This window comes from Galleria mellonella, unplaced genomic scaffold (genome assembly GCF_026898425.1).
Source record: "Galleria mellonella isolate WM207_F2 unplaced genomic scaffold, CSIRO_AGI_GalMel_v1 utg103, whole genome shotgun sequence".
NCBI lineage: Eukaryota > Metazoa > Arthropoda > Insecta > Lepidoptera > Pyralidae > Galleria > Galleria mellonella.
The window spans coordinates 958,984-981,241 of record NW_026441966.1 but is presented as its reverse complement, the minus strand read 5'-3'; the positions used below and the strand labels follow the sequence as shown (position 1 = coordinate 981,241).

General features: G+C 38.0%; 2 protein-coding genes across 3 annotated transcripts; one reads left to right on the top strand and one right to left on the bottom strand.

Annotated features, from left to right (window-relative positions):
* Nucleotides 1–664: 664 nt before the first annotated feature.
* On the top strand, nucleotides 665–2,063 carry LOC113522129 (GTP-binding protein 10 homolog). The gene has a single exon (XM_026907806.3). It carries the CDS (start codon nucleotides 764–766, stop codon nucleotides 1,922–1,924), a length of 1,161 nt encoding a protein of 386 aa, XP_026763607.2. The 5' UTR covers nucleotides 665–763; the 3' UTR covers nucleotides 1,925–2,063.
* LOC113512250 (BTB/POZ domain-containing protein 9) lies at nucleotides 2,011–21,542 on the bottom strand. Of its 2 annotated transcripts, none has more exons than XM_052893459.1 (15): nucleotides 21,313–21,542; nucleotides 19,201–19,307; nucleotides 17,081–17,244; nucleotides 16,460–16,523; nucleotides 14,733–14,889; nucleotides 14,225–14,324; nucleotides 12,852–12,980; nucleotides 11,785–11,944; nucleotides 10,988–11,210; nucleotides 9,950–10,109; nucleotides 9,204–9,331; nucleotides 8,554–8,793; nucleotides 7,591–7,669; nucleotides 6,457–6,616; nucleotides 2,011–5,670 (listed from the first exon to the last, which is right to left on the bottom strand). In XM_052893459.1, the coding sequence occupies exons 2-15, from the start codon at nucleotides 19,271–19,273 to the stop codon at nucleotides 5,477–5,479; spliced, it is 2,031 nt and encodes a 676-aa protein (XP_052749419.1). In that variant the 5' UTR covers nucleotides 19,274–19,307; nucleotides 21,313–21,542; the 3' UTR covers nucleotides 2,011–5,476. The 2 variants fall into 2 exon arrangements, with proteins under 2 accessions (XP_052749419.1, XP_052749475.1); XM_052893515.1 differs by having other exon boundaries at nucleotides 6,466–6,616.
* Between the last annotated feature and the right edge of the window lie 716 nt (nucleotides 21,543–22,258).

Below are 22,258 nucleotides of genomic sequence, written 5' to 3'. Positions count from 1 at the left end.
ACCGCGTATTTGTTGGAAATGGTGTCATTTTAAGAAACTCAAATAGAAATACAAATTGTTGTGCAAGGTATGCCGTCATATATTTTATATTAAAACATCGCACTCCATTTTGCAAAGGCATTAATCACGTTATGGCGATGTTGATTTTATACAGAGTGAACAAAACGAAAAGGCGTCATCTGGGTCCTTATTAAAACATAAAAATCAACAAGTGAACATAAATGACCTTTACATAAAGTTTATTCTATATGGCCAGCATTCTTTCCGAAGAAAGCCAGAATTCTTTCTTGGAAGAAGGTAGAAGCATTGGTAGATGCATGGTTAAAAATCGAATTATCATTCATTATATAATAAAATTTTCTTACTTTCTATCCTTTTATTTCATTTTATACGTACTTACCACAATTAAATAAAAATATTTCATTTTAATATTATCAGGTATTAATATTATCAGATTCGAACCCTTTATTTAAGACTTTTGAGCCTTCAAGACTCGAGCCTTTAAGACTTGCGAGCCCTCAGAGCTCGAGCTTTGAAGACTCAGTAACTTCGACTCGGAGCTCGAGTTTCCGCCTCGGAGCTCATTTTTCACAACACTAATTTAGAGGCTCTGTGAATATGCTCTATTACTCTATATCAACTATCTTTGTCATTATCATTCATAGTCTTTTTAATCTGTGATTAGCACAGAGTATGTTAAATATAACCTGCAATCTTTTATTTGTGTTCGTAGTTCATTTGAATTTAATATATATTTAATGAAATGGTTTTTATTTTACGGACACTGTTTGCTAAAGAATTAAAGAAACCGCGTAATTATCTGCGCAGTAAATTTATTGATTCTGTAAGGTTGCATGTTAAAGGCGGATCCGGTGGAACAGGTCTTCCAAAATATGGAGGACTCGGAGGCCAAGGTGGATGTGTTTACTGCGTTGGCAAGGAGAATGCAAATCTTTTGAGTATCACGAATAAGTACCGCGGCAAAACTTTAGCCGCTGGGCACGGTGAGGACAGCCGAAAAACAAAAATTAATGGCAGTCCCGGCACCGACTTGAAACTTGAAGTTCCACTCGGCGTAACAGTTTACAGAGAGGATGGCACAGTCTTAGGGTCGATAGACAATGAAGATCAAACTGTCATATTAGCTAGAGGTGGGCCTGGCGGCACCAAAGAAAATAACTTTCTTGGTCACTATGGTCAGATTCATCATGTGCGGCTAGATCTTAAATTAATCGCTGACATAGGTCTTGTTGGCTTTCCTAATGCTGGCAAAAGTTCTCTCTTGAAGGCTATATCACGAGCAAAGCCTAGAATAGCAAGTTATCCATTTACCACAATAAAACCAAATAAAGGCATCATTCATTATGATGACCTTAGACAAATATCCATAGCTGATCTGCCTGGTCTGATTGAAGGGGCCCATGTGAATATTGGACTCGGGCATAAATTCTTGAAGCATGTAGAAAGGACCAAATTATTATTGTTCATAGTTGATGTCCAAGGATTCCAGTTAAGTCCTAGACATCCAAAGAGGTCATGTTTGGAGACTGTGTTGCTGCTCAATAAAGAATTAGAGCTGTATAATCCTGATTTGTTGGAGAAACCTGCTGTATTGGCCATAAATAAGATGGATTTAGAAGGGGCTACAAACATGTTAGAGGAAGTTAAGAAGTCACTTGCAAATATAGAAAAAGAAATAGATTCAGTACCAGAGGAAATAAAACCTGAAACAATTGTGACATTTGAAGACATTATTGGCATATCGGCTCTAAATAATAATGACAGTATTGAAAATTTGAAGATGGTATTGAGAAAACGTCTTGATGATTTTGCCGATATAAATAATCCTGATATTGTTGAATCAAGAAAATTACATAAAATAAATAGGGCCATGATTAAAGAGAGAGGTCCGCAGGTGACATGATAATATTGTAATTGTTTGTCATTGGTCTTATTAGTTGCTCCTGATTGAATAAAAAAAATATGGTTAGGCAAAGAATGAAACATGGACCAGATTAATACTATTTATTAAAAGCTTTAATATTATGAAATGTTACAAATGATTGACAGTTTCAATGTATCCTCCTCATGTCCTCTATATCCTAAACATCTAAACATTTGCAAATCAATTAATTTCAAACCATTATCACAGTAGCTCAACCATTCAAACTTGTATGATTGTAGAATCTTAGTGCTAATTAATAAAATAATATTTGAGATTTCGTTAAAATACAAAGATTATAAAATTATCATTAAAAATAATTCTTGCATCTCGCATATGAAATTTTCAGTCCATATTTTGTGATATTGTCCTGATGAGTAGGCATTTATATGATCAATGAGTAAAAACATCAGAGTTGATTCTGAAGCACCATTCTCGATCTCTAAAAATCATATAATTTTAAATTGATTTTACAGCAAATCAATACTTCTATGATAACTTTTTTTTAGTAGGTCAATTTTGATGGTCTTATACCATATACAATAGTTTTGCTAAACTATAAAAAATATTTTAATAATGGATGTAGGACCTTATGAATTGAATGGAATGGTACCTCAGAATCGACCCTAACATTGTTCCAAATATTCACAAAACAAATTTTGTTGACATTTGAAATTGATTCTTATTTCAATGTCAATAAGATGAATTCAATGTCTTTAAATAAAAGAGCTTTTTTTTTTATAAAATACAGAATACATACACTACTCAGCCCTGTTATTAACATTTACTTTTACGCGGTGACAAAAGAGTAAATAATTTCAAGAATATCTTACTTCAAGGGCCCTATAGAAATTTATTTCTTACATTACAATAATTTTATTATCACACAACCATTTTTTTGTGAAAACGATAAGCTTTGCTTATGACAACATAGTTTTTTATGACAATATTACATGCGATAATAAATCTTAAACTACAACATAAGTAATAGATTTTACGATGAAATAACCTGAGAATATTTTAAGGAACAAGACGATACATAAATAAATAATTACTGTATATTGAAGGCAGAATGTTCAGGCAATCATTATGGCACTGTTTTCATTCATAAAGTAACACTGGAGAAAATCTATAAAAAAGTGCCAGTTTGTTCTGTAAATTTATAAATCTTTTAGAAGATATAGAGAAATATCCCCTAAATAAATAAAAGAGAGTCATGGCTGCTTATGATATTTACACCATATTTTAGATACTCAGTGTGCTTTACACTAAATATTTAATAACAGAAATATACTTCATTAATTCCTAAGATAAAACAACGACGTACATCATTGATATACAAAAAAAAACCAAGATTCACAATTATATACAAGCTCAGCTTCATACTGTCTCAAATTAATAGTTATTGTATGATAAAACGTCAATGAAATCAAATAATTATCACAAACGTGAAACTACTTTCCTATACATATAAATTATCGAATATTACAAATAATTTAAAAATGTTAACAAAATTTTATAATGTACAAATTTTAGCGTGTTACTTCAAACATCATTGGCTTGTTACAAAAAAGTGCTTGGGGTAAAAAATGGTCATTATCGGTGCTACTTTTTAATCTCCGATTGTGCATCTTGGTACATTTCTCTATATCAATGTCTAATTAAACTTCTGCCCCTGAAAAACATTAAACAGAACAATGTACAGACTAGAAAATAATTTGCTTACAGACTAAATAACTTTAAAATAAGACAACTTGTCTGATTTAGAACTTAAAGAAGTCACCCCCGTGTCAACTGATAAAATTTACAATACATACTTAGTTTTTATTGTACACAAACATAATGTTAAAAACAATTAGTTTTAAATGTAATGTACAGAGATGAGCTTATCTCTAATAAGAGATTTCTTCCAGCAAACCTTCTCTTATTTTTTTTTTTTTTTCATTTTCACAACAATTGTATATCTACTAGATTATGTTTTATGTCCTCAAACAAAATTAAATAATACAGAAAATATGAAGAATAACATGTTTTTTTTTTAAAAAAAAAAAAAGAGAACATTCAAAAAGTTACTTAATTTTAAGTTTTTTTTTTTTTTTGCAAATATATTCCCAAATTTTTATTCTTTTATATAACACAATATTAATAATGTCCTTACATTACATTTTTATATGTTTAAAGCAGTGTACACCTCACCAATAAAACTGCGAATTCACATTACCAACTTTGAGTATGATTATAAAGTAATAGGAAATAAACAATGTTTAATAAAAATAATAAAAAAAAAAACAATAATATAATTATTGTTACTTTCTGTAGTCGAATATTAACAGGCACTGCAAGTGACATCAAGAGTGAACCATATTGGATCACAAGGGATGCTGTATTTCGTTTCAAGATATTTTGATCGAAGTTTCGACAATGAACTTGTCTCAAAGTCGTGTTGAAGGCTTTAAAACTATCTGCTGCCTTATCATGTAAGTACATCAACCGACGAGTATTTTTCGCGCCGAAAGAGCTGAACTTTATAACATTTTGTATTAAAACTTTACTCGCCAACTAACGCCGAATACACCAATCGCTAGAGAAATAATCAGGGTTTTATCTTTAAATCTACCAATGTCATAAAAGCGAAATATCGTAAACACTTATTAGAAATACTTGTTACTCAATCACGCTGCAACGTCTGAAAGATTTGAGTAAAATTTCATATACGGGTACTAATCTATATATAAAATATCATATCATAATTTGACATTAGACTTTGTACAAAAGTCGTTTGCTTGGGTACCTCTGTCCCATTCGTGTTTCAACCTTGAAGCAGCTGTGTTTGCATGGCTGTGTTTCGGTTTGAAGGATGGGATATGGCGTGAATTTACAGGGTACAGAGGAATAACAACTGAGTCCACAGGAATGGCAACGCATGGGGGTATCATGGGCGTAACAGTATACTCTGTTATGTCCATGGTACTGCTCATGTCTATAGGCGACGGTTACCACTTTCCAACAGGTGGGCCGTCAGCTTGTTTGCCATTCTAAGTTGTATAAAAAAAAAATGTTACACTTCATACAAGTTGTATATTAAACAGCTGCTTTTAACTTTTAGCAGCATAATGTTTGTTTACTAATATTTTATATTAAATCTCCTATCCATTACAATAATCGTCATAACACTGAAACATTAATAAATTTTTAATACATAAAGAACTTAGAAAAACGAACAAACGCTCCACTGTAGTGTACACAATGAATGAGAAATATTAATGACAATTTCAAGAGATTTTACACGACTTACCGCTATTTTATATTTCTCTGGTAATTTCTGATGACACATTTGCATCATCAGGATGTAATCAGTCAGTCTGAAGTCATTAGGGGTCACGGCGATGTGCAATTCTATTATTAGTCACAATTACTTCGACGCGAGGCGTATGTGATAACATACTTGGTTACCTTCCCCTTCGGCGCGTTCACATTAGAGACATGCATGTGGGGGGGACACAGGCCGCGTGTGTGAGGCCGCGCGTGCGTGCATCATTCCTCGAGCCGCTCGTCGGCCTCCGTGGCCGTCTCGGCGGGCGGCAGCGAGCGGCTGCGGGACGTCGACGGCTCGCCGCCGCCACCGCTAGCCGCGTTACCAGAGCCACCACCGGTGGTTGCAGCACTCGCTTCGGAGCTAGGCGGCGACACTGATCGACTCTCGTTGTTCGCAGTCGTTTGTTGAGATGCTAAATAAGTACCATTTAAAATTAAATTCTGTACATATTCTCTTATAAATGAGAAAGTAAATTATTTTTGATGGGTGAAAATGGTATGGTAACCCCGCCTGCACTAACGGGATACGCTAACGCAGCACCAGTGAAGAGTGATGGATGAGAATGAAAACAGGCCAGATAGCCCGTCATGATGAATTCATTAGGAATTAACCATGATAGTTTCCAAGGGGAACCGCGAGGAGGTCGACCTGGTATTTTGTGGATCACCATAAACTAAAATTATAACAATTTTGACTTTCTTAGAAAGCGAGCTCATATTGATACTTACAATAAAAATTTCACTAATGATAGCAAATCGAAATTTTAATTTTAAAAATAGAAAATTTTTACCTCATAATCGACACCTTTATACACAGTCGAGGGGAAGGGATTGTTAGTAAATGAATTTAACAACTCTATTGCTAGCAATATGACCCTAACAGATCGACCTCCACGCAGTAACCCCTGGAAACCATCGTGATTAAATCTTGTGGAATTCGTCACGATGGGCTAACTGGCCTGCTTTCATCCTCATCTATCATCTCTCAATGGTGCCCCGTTAGCGAATACCAATAGCACAGTTTAATTTTTTTTAATTTTGAGACTTTTATGAATAAAAATGGACCGCTAATTTTGTTGCCAAGTGTAAAATTCGACAATAATTGGACCAATTCAACTTTTAATTTTTTTAAATACTAATTCAAATCTAAAAAAAAGTTTTTGTGAAGAAAGAAAATAAATATGTATATCAGTAGGCACATGTCGTACAGCCGGCAGCGGAGGCGGCAGCGGCGGCCGCGGTGCCAGCGGCGGGCGGCGGGTTGAGCTTGTTGTCGGCGGGGCGCAGCTTCTTGACGGCGGGGTCGTCGCGAGCCTCCTCCACCTGCGCCGGGCACTCCAGGTGCACCAGGTGGAACACCTGCACACACGCCGGCGTGGGAGATTCTTAGTATATTTTTATATTATATATAGGGCGAGAGATGGGCAGTAGTGTCCCTCTTAAAACATCTCTAAAAACCTAATTGCGGTTGCCAACCCGCCTGCCTAGCTTGGCAACTACTGGTAAAACTCCCCTTATGGGGAAGGCTTATGGCCAGCAGTGGACAGTGGACAGACTGAAATAATAATAATAAATATTTGTATCATTCTATCGCATAAAAAAGAATTCGGTTTTTTTTTAATTAAATTTATATTCATTATTTTATTAAAATTGTTCTTAATCCATACACAATATTTTAAAATACATTCAAATTGCTACAATTTCAAATATACAATATACTAAACAGAGACTTTGCACAAAAGTCTTCTACCTCTGTCCTCTGTCCTATTCGTGTTTCTACCGTGAAGCAGTTGTGTTTGCATGGCTGTGTTCCGGTTTGAAGGGTGGGATATGGCAGTAAATTTACAGGGTACAGAGGAATAACACCTTAATCCACAGGAATGACAACGCATGGTAGGGTATTATGGCTAATACATTATACCCATGTTATGTCAGTGGTACTGCTCATGTCTATAGGTGACGGTTACCACTTTCCATCAGGTGAGACGTCAGCTTGTTTGTCATTATATGTTGCTTAAAAAAATAGAAATACTGACGCCATGACTGCGTACAAACTTTAATATCCATTTAAATTCAACTCATCTTTATTCATATAGATTTCCTTCATGTCATGTAATTTTTTTTAATGTAGGATTCTGAAAGTTTAGAAGAGCCAGCGGAAAACTCTACATTTAAATCTCTTTTAAATCTTTTTTTTATGCAACTTAGAAAGGCAAACAAGCTGACTGCCCACCTGAATAAATCAAAGTTGTGAAGAGCCAGCAAGAAATGCAACAGTTACTTTTATATCTCTGTTAACATTATATATAAATATATTTTCAATATCGACTCACCTCATTGACAGAATTGTTGGTGCCTACGATGCGTATAATGGACACGGGCCGCGGCGAGAAATATATCACTTGCCACGATCTGTCAACATGAAGCGTTTTCATTAATTACTGTATTTCAGAAATAGGAGAAGATCATAGAGGTACACGAACTGTGAAAGTGAATGGCTTAAAAGATATACATATGTAATGATAGAGGCTTAGTTCACTCGTTTCACCAGAGGGAGACTTTGTACAAAAGTCGATTGCTTGGGTACCTCTGTCCTATTCGTGTTGCAACCGCGAAGCAGTTGTGTTTGCAAGGCTGTGTTTCAGTTTGAAGGGTGGCATATGGCGTGAATTTACTGGGTACAGAGGAATAACACCTGAGTCCTCAGGAATGGCAACGCATGGGGGTATCATGGACGAAACAGTATACTCTGTTATGTCCATGGTACTGCTCATGTCTATAGGCGACGGTTACCACTTTCCATCAGGTGGGCCGTCAGCTTGTTTGCCATTCTAAGTTGTATAAAAAAAAACCTCTTGTCGGTGCATCTCACAAAGAACTTAGTATGAAGAAAATTTGAACAAGGAACGGAGGAGAAGGAAAAGGGACTGTTAACAATGGAGTTTGACAGTCCCACTGTTAGCAATGGAGTTTGACAGTACCATTGTTAGCAATGGAGTTTGACAGCCCCATTGCTACCAATATGCTCTATTAGGTCGACCTCCACGTGGTTTCCCCTGGAAACCGTCGTCAACAATTCTTGTTGAATTCGTCACGATGGGCTAACTGACATGCTTCATCCTCACCTATCATCTCTCTCTGGTGCTCCGCCGGTGTATACCAATAGCGCGGGTGGGGCTACCATTCCATTATCACGCATTAAAAAAAACCGTTTCGCTTTTGCTACATGCTTCTTCACACACTTCTTTTTTTCTTTGACACATGGTATTGTGCCAATAATTCGACGGTCGGTATACCTGCAGGCGTCCCTGGTGCGGTCGCAGACCACCTCCCAGTCCCAATAGTTGAGCGAGGTCTCAACATAGTACGAGTAGTGGCGGTAGTCGCAATCCCAGAGCAGCATGCGCATGGACGACAGCAGGTAGGGCTGCGCCAGCTGCACCACGATGGCGCCCGAGCCCAGCTGGTGGCACGTGTAGCCCTGCTCCCAGTCGTAGTGCTCCGTGTCGCCGTTCAGTAGCACGTTGCGGGTACGGCTGAAACACGCCTCATACGTGAACACTGATTCCTTTACTCATAAAGATGTTACAAAAAAAATATATAATTTAAATAATTTGTTAGATTCTAATTTTTTTATATACAACTTAGAATGGCAAACAAGCTGACGGCCCACCTGATGTATAGTGGTAACCGTCGCCTATAGACATGAGCAGTACCATGGACATAACAGAGTATACTGTTTCGCCCATGATACCCCCATGCGTTGCCATTCCTGAGGACTCAGGTGTTATTCCTCTGTACCCAGTAAACTCACGCCAGATCCCACCCTTCAAACCGAAACACGGCCATGCAAACACAACTGCTTCACGGTTGAAACACGAATGGGACAGAGGTACCCAAGCAATCGACTTAGTTACAATTTAGTAGTAAAAAGCATCCCCCTGACCTGATGCCCTCGATGACGACGGCGGAGCGCTCGACGGTGGCGACGTTGTGCACGGGCCGCACCAGCCCCGCGCGCAGCGGCGGCACGCGAGCCGTCTGCATCGCCTCCAGCGACACCGCGTGGAACACCTGTATTCACACATCGTTACTGAAACCTGCTCGCACACTGCTAGCCGTATGGAGGATGCTAGCCGTCAGCTTGTTTGCCATTCTAAGTTGTATAAAAAAAAAAAGGAATTTATACTCTGTTAGATCGACTTCCACGCAGTTCCGCATGGAAACCATCGATTTTTATAGAATTAGTTACGATGGACTAACCAGCTTTCATCCTTACCTATCATCTCACTAGTGCCTCGCCGGTATATATTGACAGCGCGGATCAGCGAGTCTACCATGACCAGAGGGAGACTGTACAAAAGTCGATTGCTTGGGTACCTCTGTCCCATTCGTGTTTCAACCGCGAAGCAGTTGTGTTTGCATGGCTGTGTTTCCGTTTGAAGGGTGGGATATGGCGTGAATTTACTGGATACAAAGGAATAACACCTGAGTTCTCAGGAATGGCAACGCATGGGGGTATCATAGACGAAACAGTATACTTTGTTATGTCCATGGTACTGTTCATGTCTATAGGCGACGGTTACCACTTACTATCAGGTAGGCCGCCAGCTTGTTTGCCATTCTAAGTTGTATAAAGAAAAAACACGGTGATTGTGAGATATTTATAAATATAAAAAAAAAATTGGCAACCTTGTTGACAGTGTTGCTGGTGCCGACGATCTTGATGTACTGGACGACACGCGGCTCGAAGTACAGGTTCTGCCAGGAGCGGCAGAAGTAGTTGCTGTGGTCGATCACGCGCACCCAGTCCTTCTGGTCCACCGACACCTCGATATAGTACGCGTACGACCTGCCCACACATACACACACACATCTTGTGTTTTTTTTTTTGATGGGTGATAATGGAATGGTAACCCCGCCCGCGCTTACGGGATACGCTGGCGGAGCACCAGTGAAGGGTGATAGATGAGAATGAAAACGGGCCAGTTAGTCCATCATGATGAATTCATCAGGAATTAACCATGATAGTTTCCAGGGGGAACCGCGAGGAGATCGACCTGGTTGGGTATATTGCTAGCAATGGGATTTTTAGTAGCGATCGACTCTAGGTTAGCTCGCTTCACCCACTGCGTTACCGATTTTTGAAATTACCAAATTTCGATTAGAGGTTATAGATGAATGTGTTTATTATATATAAATTTAATGAAAACGACGCTGCTTATTCGAGTTATGCAACAGACGCTATTACATTAGCGAGCGGTACCACATTTTTATTCGATACAGCATATGATGCATAAACGCTCGAGAAGATTTTTTTTTATGGGTGATAATGGAATGGTAACCCCAACTGCGCTATCGGTATACACCGGCGGAGCACCAGTGAAGGATGATAGGTGAGAATGAAGCAGGTCAGTTAGCCCATCGTGACAAATTCAATAAGAATTGTTCACGACGGTTTCCAGGGGAAACCACGTGGAGATCGACCTAATAGGGCATATTGCTAGCAATGGGGCTGTCAAACTCCATTGCTAACAGTCCCTTTCCCCCCACGCTCGAGGGGTTAGCTATGGTAACATAACTGAGATCAGAAGCGTGCTTATTCTGACCAGATTAACGCAGGGACTGGTTTCCTTCGAGACTGCGAACCCCTTTATTTTTCACAGAGGACGCTTGCAGACCTACCTGCCAGGGTATATGGTAAGCGAATAACAATGGGCGGGAGAGTACCTATTGTCGCGGTCCCAGAGCAGCAGGCGCAGGTGGTTGAGGATGGTGCAGGTGGCGAGGCGCACGAGGATGCCGGGGTTGTCGGGCGCGTCGCTGATGGTGTGGCGCGTGTAGCCGCGCTCCATGTCGTAGTTGTCGGTGTCGCCGTCCAGCAGCGCCGACCGCATGTCGCCGGCGATCACGCGCGCGCCCCGCGCCACCGTCGCCACGTTCTCCTCGGGCACTGCGCACCAGTAACACCACATTCGTACACGTGTGCATCCCAAAATGAGAGCGTATGTAAAGCAAGACAAAAGAATATTTCCCATTACTGTCATTGCATGTCGTACCTACTAGGAGTTTAGGTATTATCCTAAATCTATCCGGAAATTGTTGCCTCCAAAGTTGAAGCCAAAGTAGTGAGATTAGCCCCGAGGCCCCTACCTAACCCATTTACCCACAAATGGTAAAAGACCTGTCATGGTCGACGTACGCACAGCATCTTAGTATATTTTGCGATGTCCATGATGGTGTTTATGTACCTAAGCGAAGATTGCCGAGGTTTTCCCAAGAGACTACAGCATGGGGTTCTTCAAAAGGGGGGTAAAGAGGTTTCTTCAGGGTCGGCACCGCACGCGTAATACACTCTGGTATTGCAGGTGTTCATAGGCTACGGTAACCACTTACCATCAGGTGGGCCGTATGCTTGTTTGCCACCTCAGTGGTATAAAAAAAATACCACTTTCCATCAAGTGGACCATTAGCTTCTTTGTCATTCTAACTATCATAGAAAAAGTGTGTACAAGAGAGCAACGTACGCAGCAGCCCGCGGTGCGGCAGATCAGTGCTTTTGGTCTGCGTCTTCTCCTGTATCGCGTCGAGCAGCATGTCGGGCGTCACCAGCGAGAACGGCCGCACCACCGTCAGCAGCTCCTCCAGACTCATCAGCGTCAGCCGGACACACTTCAAGATCTTCTCCTATGAAACATTGCAAATTGACATTTAACGCTTTAAATATTAAACTCGATTTAATTTGTATGTTTACATTTTCATTAAGAATATTAAGAGAGCTGATTTATTAATAATATGGACTACCAGTCCCGTTGCTAGCAATACACCCTATCAGGTCGACCTCCACGTGGTCCGCCCTGAAAACCATCTGATTACAGTACGTACTGATTTGCAGGTGTATTCATCACGATAGGCTAACTGATCTGCCTTTCCATTCTCACCTATCATCCGTCACTGGTGCCCCGCCCGCGTATACCGTTAGTGTAGGCGGGGTTACCATTTCATTATCATCATCCATTAAAAAAAAAGCTTTTTTTTCCATGGAGGCATTTTGCAACGTAATTGAGGTATGTTTTAGGTAGTTCATTATGTATTATTTACTGTATTGTATTTAACGGATACTCAACTATAAAAATGAATAAAAATGCACAAACTGTTTATTCGCAATATAAATATAATAAAATACATACGGGATAGAAGGAGGGTAGGGGGTCGCGAAATATTTTTACATACTAAAAGGGTCAGAAGGACAGAAGGGGAAAAATGTTAGGACACTTGATACGACACGACGAACTTATGAACATTATAATAGAAGGTAAGATAGAAGGAAGGAGGGGGAGAGGGAGACCGATACATAGTTACATCAGGCAGATCAAGGAAGGAGTTGGTGTCGTGTCGTATCAAGAGGTGAAGAGACTCGCTGAAAATCGTAGTGAGTGGCAAGAGCTCCACCGACAAGAGCGCAGCTCTTAAATAGATAGATAGATAGATAGGTTAAAAGGGTCGCGGCATAAAAGTCTGAAAAACACTGCTATAGGCTATATTAATCCATTACCACTATTCTTGTTAGCCACCAAAAAATCTCTTATCTTACCACTTGCGACTGTCCACCCTCTGACTTCACCCAGGTCTGATTTGCTGAGAACCACTCGCACACCGCCTTGAAGATGTCGACCTCGGGGGCGAAGAACGAGTCGCGTTCCAGGAGACCTTGCAGAGCTTCCTGATAACAAAAATAATGAACATTTATACCATCTCGTGTACACTTTGATGACCTGGCTGAACATTTTGGAAACCGGGATGCAATGTTACTTCGCGTAAATGAGTTCCCCTTGTTGACACATATTTCAAATACACTGTCGGGTATTAATGCGACGCAATTGCATGTAAAAACTTGCGACGCAAGTGCCCGAATTTTCGGGCTCAATTTTGCGTTTTTGTTCGTACCAAAATTGACCCAGTAAATGGAGTTTAACATTTTGTTCATCATAAATCCTATCCTAATAGTCCAGAGGAATGATATTTTAACATTTTTAATCATTTTAAACGACATGTATTATGTAATTTTAACATCAAATTTCTGTTTCGTTCGTGCATGAAATTTCGGAAAATATTTCATGGTAGGCCCTCTGCTTCTTTGTTGCCGACGTTTCGACGTGGATTGCACCGCGTCGTGGTCACAACAAGACTGAAGTGAGCGGCGTCTTCTCTTGGCAGTCTCTTCGGGTACCCTCACATTGTCACTATTACTGTCTAGACACTGTATGCCGCACTTGCATTTGCGTCGAATTAAGTCTCGATAATGTATTTATAATATTTTTTTTATACAACTTAGAATAGCAAACAAGCTGACGGCCCACCTGATGAAACCGTCGCCTATAGACATGAGCGGTACCATGGACATAACAGAGCACACCGTTTCGCCCATGATATCCCTCATGCGTTGCCACTCCTGAGGACTCAGGTGTTATTCCTCTGTACCCTGTAAATTCACACAATATCTGACCCTTCAAACTGAAAAACAGCCATGCAAACACAACTGATTCACGGTTGGAACAAGAATGGGACAGAGGTACCCAAGCAAACCACTTTTGTACAAAGTCTCCCTCTGGTGATATATGTCATTCCAAGTTGGAAATATTTTAAAGGCTAATAATATGACTATATACCTATTTTTATATATATCTATTTTTTTTGATAGGTGATAATGGAATGGTAACCCCGCCTGCGCTAACGGCATACGCTGGCGGAGCACCAGTGAAGGGTGATAGATGAGAATGAAAACAGGCCAGTTAGCCCAACATGACGAATTCATCAGGAATTAACCATGATAGTTTCCAGAGGGAACCGCGTGGAGGTCGACCTGGTTGGATATATTGCTAGCAATAGGATTCTCAGTCTCCATTACTAACAATCTCTTTCCCCCTACTAATGTATCTATTAGTAAAACAATTGGCGACCACTTACGACTGAGAGTTGCAGGAATGTCTCATGCTGCAGTACTTCTGTCGCGTTCCTGTCCAAGAAATTGTAGCAATAATCCATCAACGCCTCCAGACCGTACAATCTGAAACAATAGTGAGCCAATAACATACTGGACTTTAGCTGGTGTTATGAATGTTACAAATAGATAGATAGATAATTTATTTGCATTACTTACAGCACACAAACGACAATACAAACATATACATAATACAGACATACACAGTAAAAGAAATAGGATGAAAAACAAAACAAAAAGCAAAAAACAACAAATTCCTTTTTTTCATGTAAAATTTTTCAAATAGGACATTAAAATCTTTAATAAATATGAAAGTGAATTTGTATGGATCGTGCCAATCCCAAAATTAGGTGGTGCCCACTCCAAATGCGAGCGAAGCTTTGTAACATGTCTGAGATACACCTTTTTTTAAGGGGCCACTTCTCCTATGGAAAGTAATCCTTAATACTAATAGCCGATATAAACAGCAGTTACCTGGCAGCGTCGAGGACCGCGCACACGTTCCTGAGCGCGAGCACCTGCCGCAGGTAGTCCGATATGGCCGCCTCCAGCTCCTGGAAGTTGAACTGGTGCGCCAGCCCGAGCATGTCCAGCACTGTGTCCTCGCGCAGCAGGGACAAACCCATGTGACCTGATCGTGTGATATTTTTTTTTATTGGATGAAAATGGAATGGTAACCCCGCCCGCGCTAACGAGATACGCTGGCGGGGTACCAGTGAAGGGTGATCGATGAGGATGAAAACAGGCCAGTTAGCCTATCATGATTAATTCATCAGGAATTAATCATGATAGTTTCCAGGGGGAACCGCGAGGTCGACCTGATTGGTTATATTGCTAGCAATGAGATTCTCAGTTTTCATTACTAACAATCCCTTTCCCCCCATCGTGTGATATTAGAAATCAAAAAGAAATTTCTTACTTGACAAAAACACAAAGTTACAAACACAATGGCCCCCACACTAGGTGAACCTGTATCGTGGGCACCCGACAAAGGTTAACAAATCACAATCTGTTATAATAAAAAGTACATAGTGGGCGGGTATTTATATAAAGAGAAGGAATATAAATTTGGCATAATGATCATTTGCTGATCAAACTGTTATGCTATGGTTATTTTATTCTCTATGGCTCTCTCACCAAAAACGGTAGATGTTTGTCTATTTTGGATATTACCTAAACGTGGCAACTATTGGCAAGGACACCCTTATGGGGTAGGCCTATGTTCAGCAGCGGACGGTTAACGGCAGATATAACAATTAACTTATTTGTTGATCTGATTGATTTAAAAGGAACTGAAATTTCTTTTTTATGCAATTAAAAATGGCAAACAAGCTTTTTTTTTATACAACTTAGAATGGCAAACAAACTGACGGCCCATGTGATGGAAAGTGGTAACCGTCGCCTATAGACATGAGCAGTACCATGGACATAAAAGAGTTTCGCCCATAATACCCACCATGCATTGCCATTCCTGAGGACTCGGGTGTTATTCCTCTGTACCCAGTAAATTCACGCCATATCCCACCCTTCAAACCGAAACACAGCCATGCAAACACAACTGCTTCACGGTTGAAACACGAATGGGACAGAGGTACCCAAGCAATCGACTTTTGTACAGTCTCCCTCTGGTATAAGCTGACGGCTCACCTAATGGTAAGTGGTAACCGTCGCACATAGACATGAGCAGTACTATGGACATAACAGAGTATACTTTGTAATTTATAGTATAATTTTCCTGTAAGTGTTTGCGATTCAAACTGGTTGTTGAACTAAACTAGGATATTGTTAATCTCAATAGAAATTTATTAAAGAATAATGGTAAAAAAGTGAATTGGGCAAATGTACATGAATAAGGGGAGGAAGGGATTGTTAATAATGGGGGTTGAACAGCCCTATTGCTAGCAATATATCCTATCAGATCTACCTCTAGATCCTACCTCTTCATACTATCCTATCCCTCTGGAAACCATTGTGGTTAATTCTTGTGAAATTCATCACGATAAGCTTACCAAGCTGCCTTCATCTTCACCTGTCAACCTCATTTCAATGGTGTCCCATCAGCATATACCAATAAACACAGGCAATGTTACCATTCCATTTTCACCCATTAAAAAAGTCTATGGCATCCTTTATATGTTGCCATTCTTAAAGCTAAAGAGTTACCATTGCAAACTGGGTAAAAAATATTACAAAGCAATTACCGGAATAGACATAACGAAGGAGAGCCTTGAAGGCTTGCAATGGTGCCTGGAGCTCCACTTCGGCCTGAAAGAAATAATTACATGTAAAAAAAAAAGGTAATAAAAAATGTTAATGTAAGTGAAATCGACATTAATTGCGTTCACTCAAGCACTGTTGTTACATTATTTTTTTATTAATTCAAAGAGTAAAAAATAAACTATTGGTTCACGTAATGGAGGGCAGTGATATCCTAATTGAGGGCTAATTTGTTATGAAGAATTTTTTATGCAACTTAAAATGGCAAACAAGCTGATAACCCACCTGATGAAAAACAATAACCGTCGCCTATAGACATGAATAGTACCAGAAACACAACAGAGTATACTATGTCGCCTATGATACCCCTCATGTGTTGCCATTCTTAAAAACTAAGTTGTTATGCCTCTGAACTCGTTAATTTCATTGCTATATCCTACCTTTTAAACCGAAACACATCCACAGATGATTGGTTTCCAGGTCTACCATTTTTTTCTCAACAGAATTTTGTGGTCCTTCGAGCCGGATCGGAGTAGAACAATGCGTTATGTCATTTCACGATAAAATTGAGTGCGGCAGTGGTACAATAAGTATATCGCTCTCACCTGATTAGCCTCCCTCATCCCACCATAGAGCAAGGCTCTGAAGTAGTCGCTGCTGGCGGCCAGGATCACCTTATGGGCGGGGATCCTTTGCCCCTCTACTATAAGGGTCACATCCGAATACTCGGATGAAAGGCAAAGGGACCCTATGTTTTCTGACAAGTGATCTGCACATAAATAATATTATTATTAATATATCTATATACATTATTAGCAATCATTATAATTAGTAATTCGTTACATTATGTAAATGTTTGACATCACTACCATCTATTGTGCATTAGTGAACAAATTTATCATAAGGTCCTGCTTTTATTTCCTGCATTCATAAACTCATAGTACCATTTATCAGACGTCATTATTCGACCTCAGAGGTCTCTTAGAGATTCTCTTACCCACGTGTCTAATATGAAGTTTCGTGCAGAGTCCTATCAAATGCCGGAAATGAGGGGCAAAAATGAGAGACTGCGAAATTGAGGGCAGTGTGTTGTTTTTTAACTGGAGCGGCAAAATATTTAGATTTTTTATTACTTTGATTGTTTTCGAAATTTTTGATTTACCAATATGGAACTTACAGGTTGCTCCAAATTGCACATCTTGTTTCTAAATATTGTAAGTTTTCAAGTAATAGCTTTAATAATATTTAAAAGGCATTATTTATTCTTATAATACATAATCACTTTTTTTTTATACAACTTATAATGGCAAACAAGCTGACGGCCCACCTGATGGAAAGTGATAACCGTCGCCTATAGACATGAGCAGTACCATGGACATAACAGAGTATACTGTTTCGCCCATGATACCCCCCATGCGTTGCCATTCCTGAGGATTAAGGTGTTATTCCTCTGTACCCAGTAAATTCATGCCATATCCCACCCTTCAAACCGAAACACAGCCATGCAAAAACAACTGCTTCACGGTTGAAACACGAAAGGGACAGAGGTACCCAAGGAATCGACTTTTGTATTCTCCCTCTGGTTATTTATCGCAGTAATAATAGAGAGTAATTAAAAATATAACCGAATCCATGTCTGTAGGCGTATGCGACCTTCATACAATGTTCCAATACTAATGTTTGTTACAAAAATAGTTCAGTTGTAATATGATAGAGGGATTAATTTCTTCTAATACACACATAATATATAGTATTGGAGGGAAGGGATTGTTAGTAATATGTACTACCAGTCCCATTGCTGGCAATACTGTCATGTCGATCTCCACATGGTCCACCCTGGAAACCATCGTGCTGAATTCCAGGTGTATTCATTACGACGGGCTAACTGACCTGCCTTTTCATCCTCACCTATCATCCCTCACTGGTGCCCCGCCAGCATATACCGATAGCATGAGCAGAGTTACCATTCCATTGTCATCCATAAAATAATCCATACCAAAATAAAAGATGGACAATAGAAGCAACAAGATGGACTGGCCCAAATGGAGAAAGAAGGAAATGACGACCTAGGAAGCAATGGAGTGATAATGTCTTATAACTACAGCAGGTAAAGAGTGGGAAATAAGAGCAAAAAACAGAAATAGTTGGTTAACACTGGAGGAAGCTTGTACTCAAAAAGGGGTTCCTATCCTAGAATAATAAGGAAGATTAATTTAGGATATAAAAAAAAGACTATGAAATTACATAAGTTTATATATATATATATATATATATATAGCTTATTATTATATACAATTTGAATAATATTATTATTAGTGTTCAAAGCAGCATTCAGAATTCAGTTTTCAGAATTCAGTTTAAAGGGCTATATAAAAATTAATACACTGGTGATTCCAATATTTATTTAAACTTTAATGCACAGTGAAACTATGTACATATGACAGACTTCACCCTTCTTTGCATAATGGTGGAGATTTCCATCATAACATTGAATGCCCAAGAAATATTTAAAAGAACAAGTTCACTTCAAGTTGATCGTGTCCGGATACCTTTTTAATGTCCATTGAAGAAAAAAAAACATAGCTGTCAAATTTACTTTTTAACCATTTTTCCTTTAAATTTGAATATTAATTATATCACCTTGATTTATTTCACCTATAAAAAAAATAATGCAAAGAAGGGTTAACACCGGTACTAAGTTTGTCATACATCTTGAAGTACTTACTAATATGTTCGATATCTCCGACGCGTGAACTTGGCGTATTGTTCACACTCATATACTGGTGCTGGCTACTCATCTTCTGTGCTGATCATCAAATATTATTTGAGGACCTGCAGATATTGTACAATCCTATTAATATTAATATTATAAATGTAAAAACTTTCTAAGTATAGATGTTGCTTGTTATTCTTTCAGGCAAAAAATACCGAATGGATGTGATGTATTATGGTATATAGGTAGGTTTTATCCTTACTTAGCACATAGGATAGAAGCTGCAGGTGCAAACTAGTACATTTTATAAATTATGTACACAGATCCTTACTATGTTTACTAATATGATAATAAGTTTGTTTGTTTGCTGATTTGGGATGGAGCACATAGGCTACTTGTTATCCCAGTCACATGAACAAAGTGGGAATCAAAACTAGTATTGACATAAAAACGTGGATCTACTGCATAGTAATTTTTTTTAATTAAGCTAAATAACTCCTTGGGCCTTAATAATTCCATCCAAATTTTATATTTAAATTGTTATATAAAATTTAAAAAAATAATATTATATTAGAGAGAAATGGAAGAACATGGGTAAGGCTTTTACCTATCAAACGAATTTAGTATGGAAAGGTTTACTTTATGGATAAAATTGCAATGAGAATAATGCCTGTGCTATTGATATGTGCTAGCAGGGTACTAGTGACTGATGGTAGGTAATGACGGAGTCAGGTCAGTCTGCTCATCATGATAAATTCTCCAGAAATTAAATACAAAAATTTCCAGGAGGGACCGCATGGAGGTCGATCTGACAGGATATATTGTTAGCAATGGGGTTTCACCTCTTAATAATGATTGTCCCCTATAATGGAGACTACTAGAATCCATTATTAACAATCTCCAATCTTGGGGTAAGGTTGCCAATTATAAGGTATTTTTTATAACATCAAGGCAAGGAGGAAATAGATTGTTAGTAATGGGGATCTAACAGCTTCATTGCTGGCAAAATATTCTATCTGATCAACATCTATCCAGTCTATCCTGGAAACCGTCTTGGTTAATTCTTGTAAAATTCAGCACAGTGGGCTAACTAACTTGCTTTAATCTTCACCTGTCATCCTCATTTCACTGGTATACCACTAGAATACACCAATAGCACAGATAGAGTTACCATTCCATTTACACCCATTAAAAACAACAAATATAGTAATCATATAAATTAAGGTAAAACAAAAATTATAAAGCAAGTTATAAACAAATTTCTCACTAACAATTAGACAATTATTCCATATTTTATTTTTGAATAGTTTGCAACTGCAAATTCAAAATGTTTGTGCTAAATGGAATTTTAATACATGTTAAATGTATTAGATCTATTTCCAAGTGCTTTATAAAAAACATGTACACATTTTAATAATGCAAGTATCACACACAATAGTTGGAATAAAAGTAGCTATATATAGCTAACCAATAATCACAATAAGGATATTAGAAGGACACAATACATTGTCATCTACCATTGCCACCTCTATTCTGTCTCCTATTACTGCCACTAAGGTGGACTTCAGATCTTCTAGGTAAGAATGGCAGTGAGATATCTGCTGCATAACACTTTAGTGATCAGCAATTGCAATCGTAAGTGACTCATGGTACTCTTATGTACTGCAATATTATTATTTAGTATTTTGCAATGACCACTGTGTTGTTCATATTTTTAAGCAAGTTGGCAAAGTACCACCTTTCAATAAGTAAGGTATTAATTGCAAGCTGTACAAAAACAATCCATAATACTGAGTCCTCTTTGTACACTTAACTACAATTTTCTTTTTTATATTAATCTACTTAAATCTATAAAACCCACTAGAATTGCAATAATTAGGAAACAAGACTTAAACTAAACTATCCCCATAACATTCTGATAAAAAGAAATTAATGATAACTAATAATACTACGAAAACAGTTCCTCTCACTGGTAATATAATTTACTGAGTACTATTTAAAAGCAGTATGGAGAAGTTGCACCAATTGTGAATTACTGAAACTCGGACATTCATTTAAAATACTAATTACTCATTTCGTAACATTTGTACATATATTTGAATTATGATAGAGCTACTACCATACCTGGACAAAAAATCACTTCCAAAATTATACACTTTTCAACTTCTTTGAATTCGATTAATGTACGATATGAAAATTATAAAATTGCATTTATTCAAGGCTAAGGCAGAATCTAGTTTTATATCCTGCGAAAATATAAAAACGACGTTTATTTATCAAAATATTTATATGTACTTCGTATTGCAAGATTTTTAAGACATTCTGTAATGTCTGTAAATATTGCTTTAGCTCTGTATCTGTATTATACTGTAACTGTCAATTTCAGCAATTTATGTCATGTACTCAGTTGTCATTAATAAATTGCTAAATTTACACTTTACGCACATAAAAATTGGCGCTAATGATAATTCTTAAGTAAAAATTACAGTGCAGTAAAAATATACTAAAATATGGATAAAAAACGTAACATATTACTAAGGGGTAAACATAGTTTAATATAAATTTTTGCACCGGGCTCTTTATATACCTATAATATATATTAATTTGTATAATTATACCTAATTCACTCAAGACCACCGCAAAAGTAAAATCCAGCATAGACCAAGAATTTTAATTTTTTATATAAGTAATTGCTTTCGAGACAAACGGATCGATTCTGAGGCGCTATTTCTCTTAATTTATGTCTAAAATTAAAAATTCAGTCTGATATCACAGCGAAATATGCTTAGGGTCAATGTGAAACAAATTCCTAATAATTTTATTCAAAATAAATATATATTAATATAATGGTTCACAAAATAATAGTATCGCGTAACTATCAATTAAAAATATTAGATTAAGAAACATAATTTAAAAGAATAGCGCCTCAGAATCGAGCCCAAATATTATAACTTTTGATTAAAGAACTTAGAATAACATCATAAGACATTTTTTATTATTGTTTTTAACGTGTTTTAATTATACCTATTGTCCTTGACAAAAAAAAAAAACTCAAACTACGACAAGACCT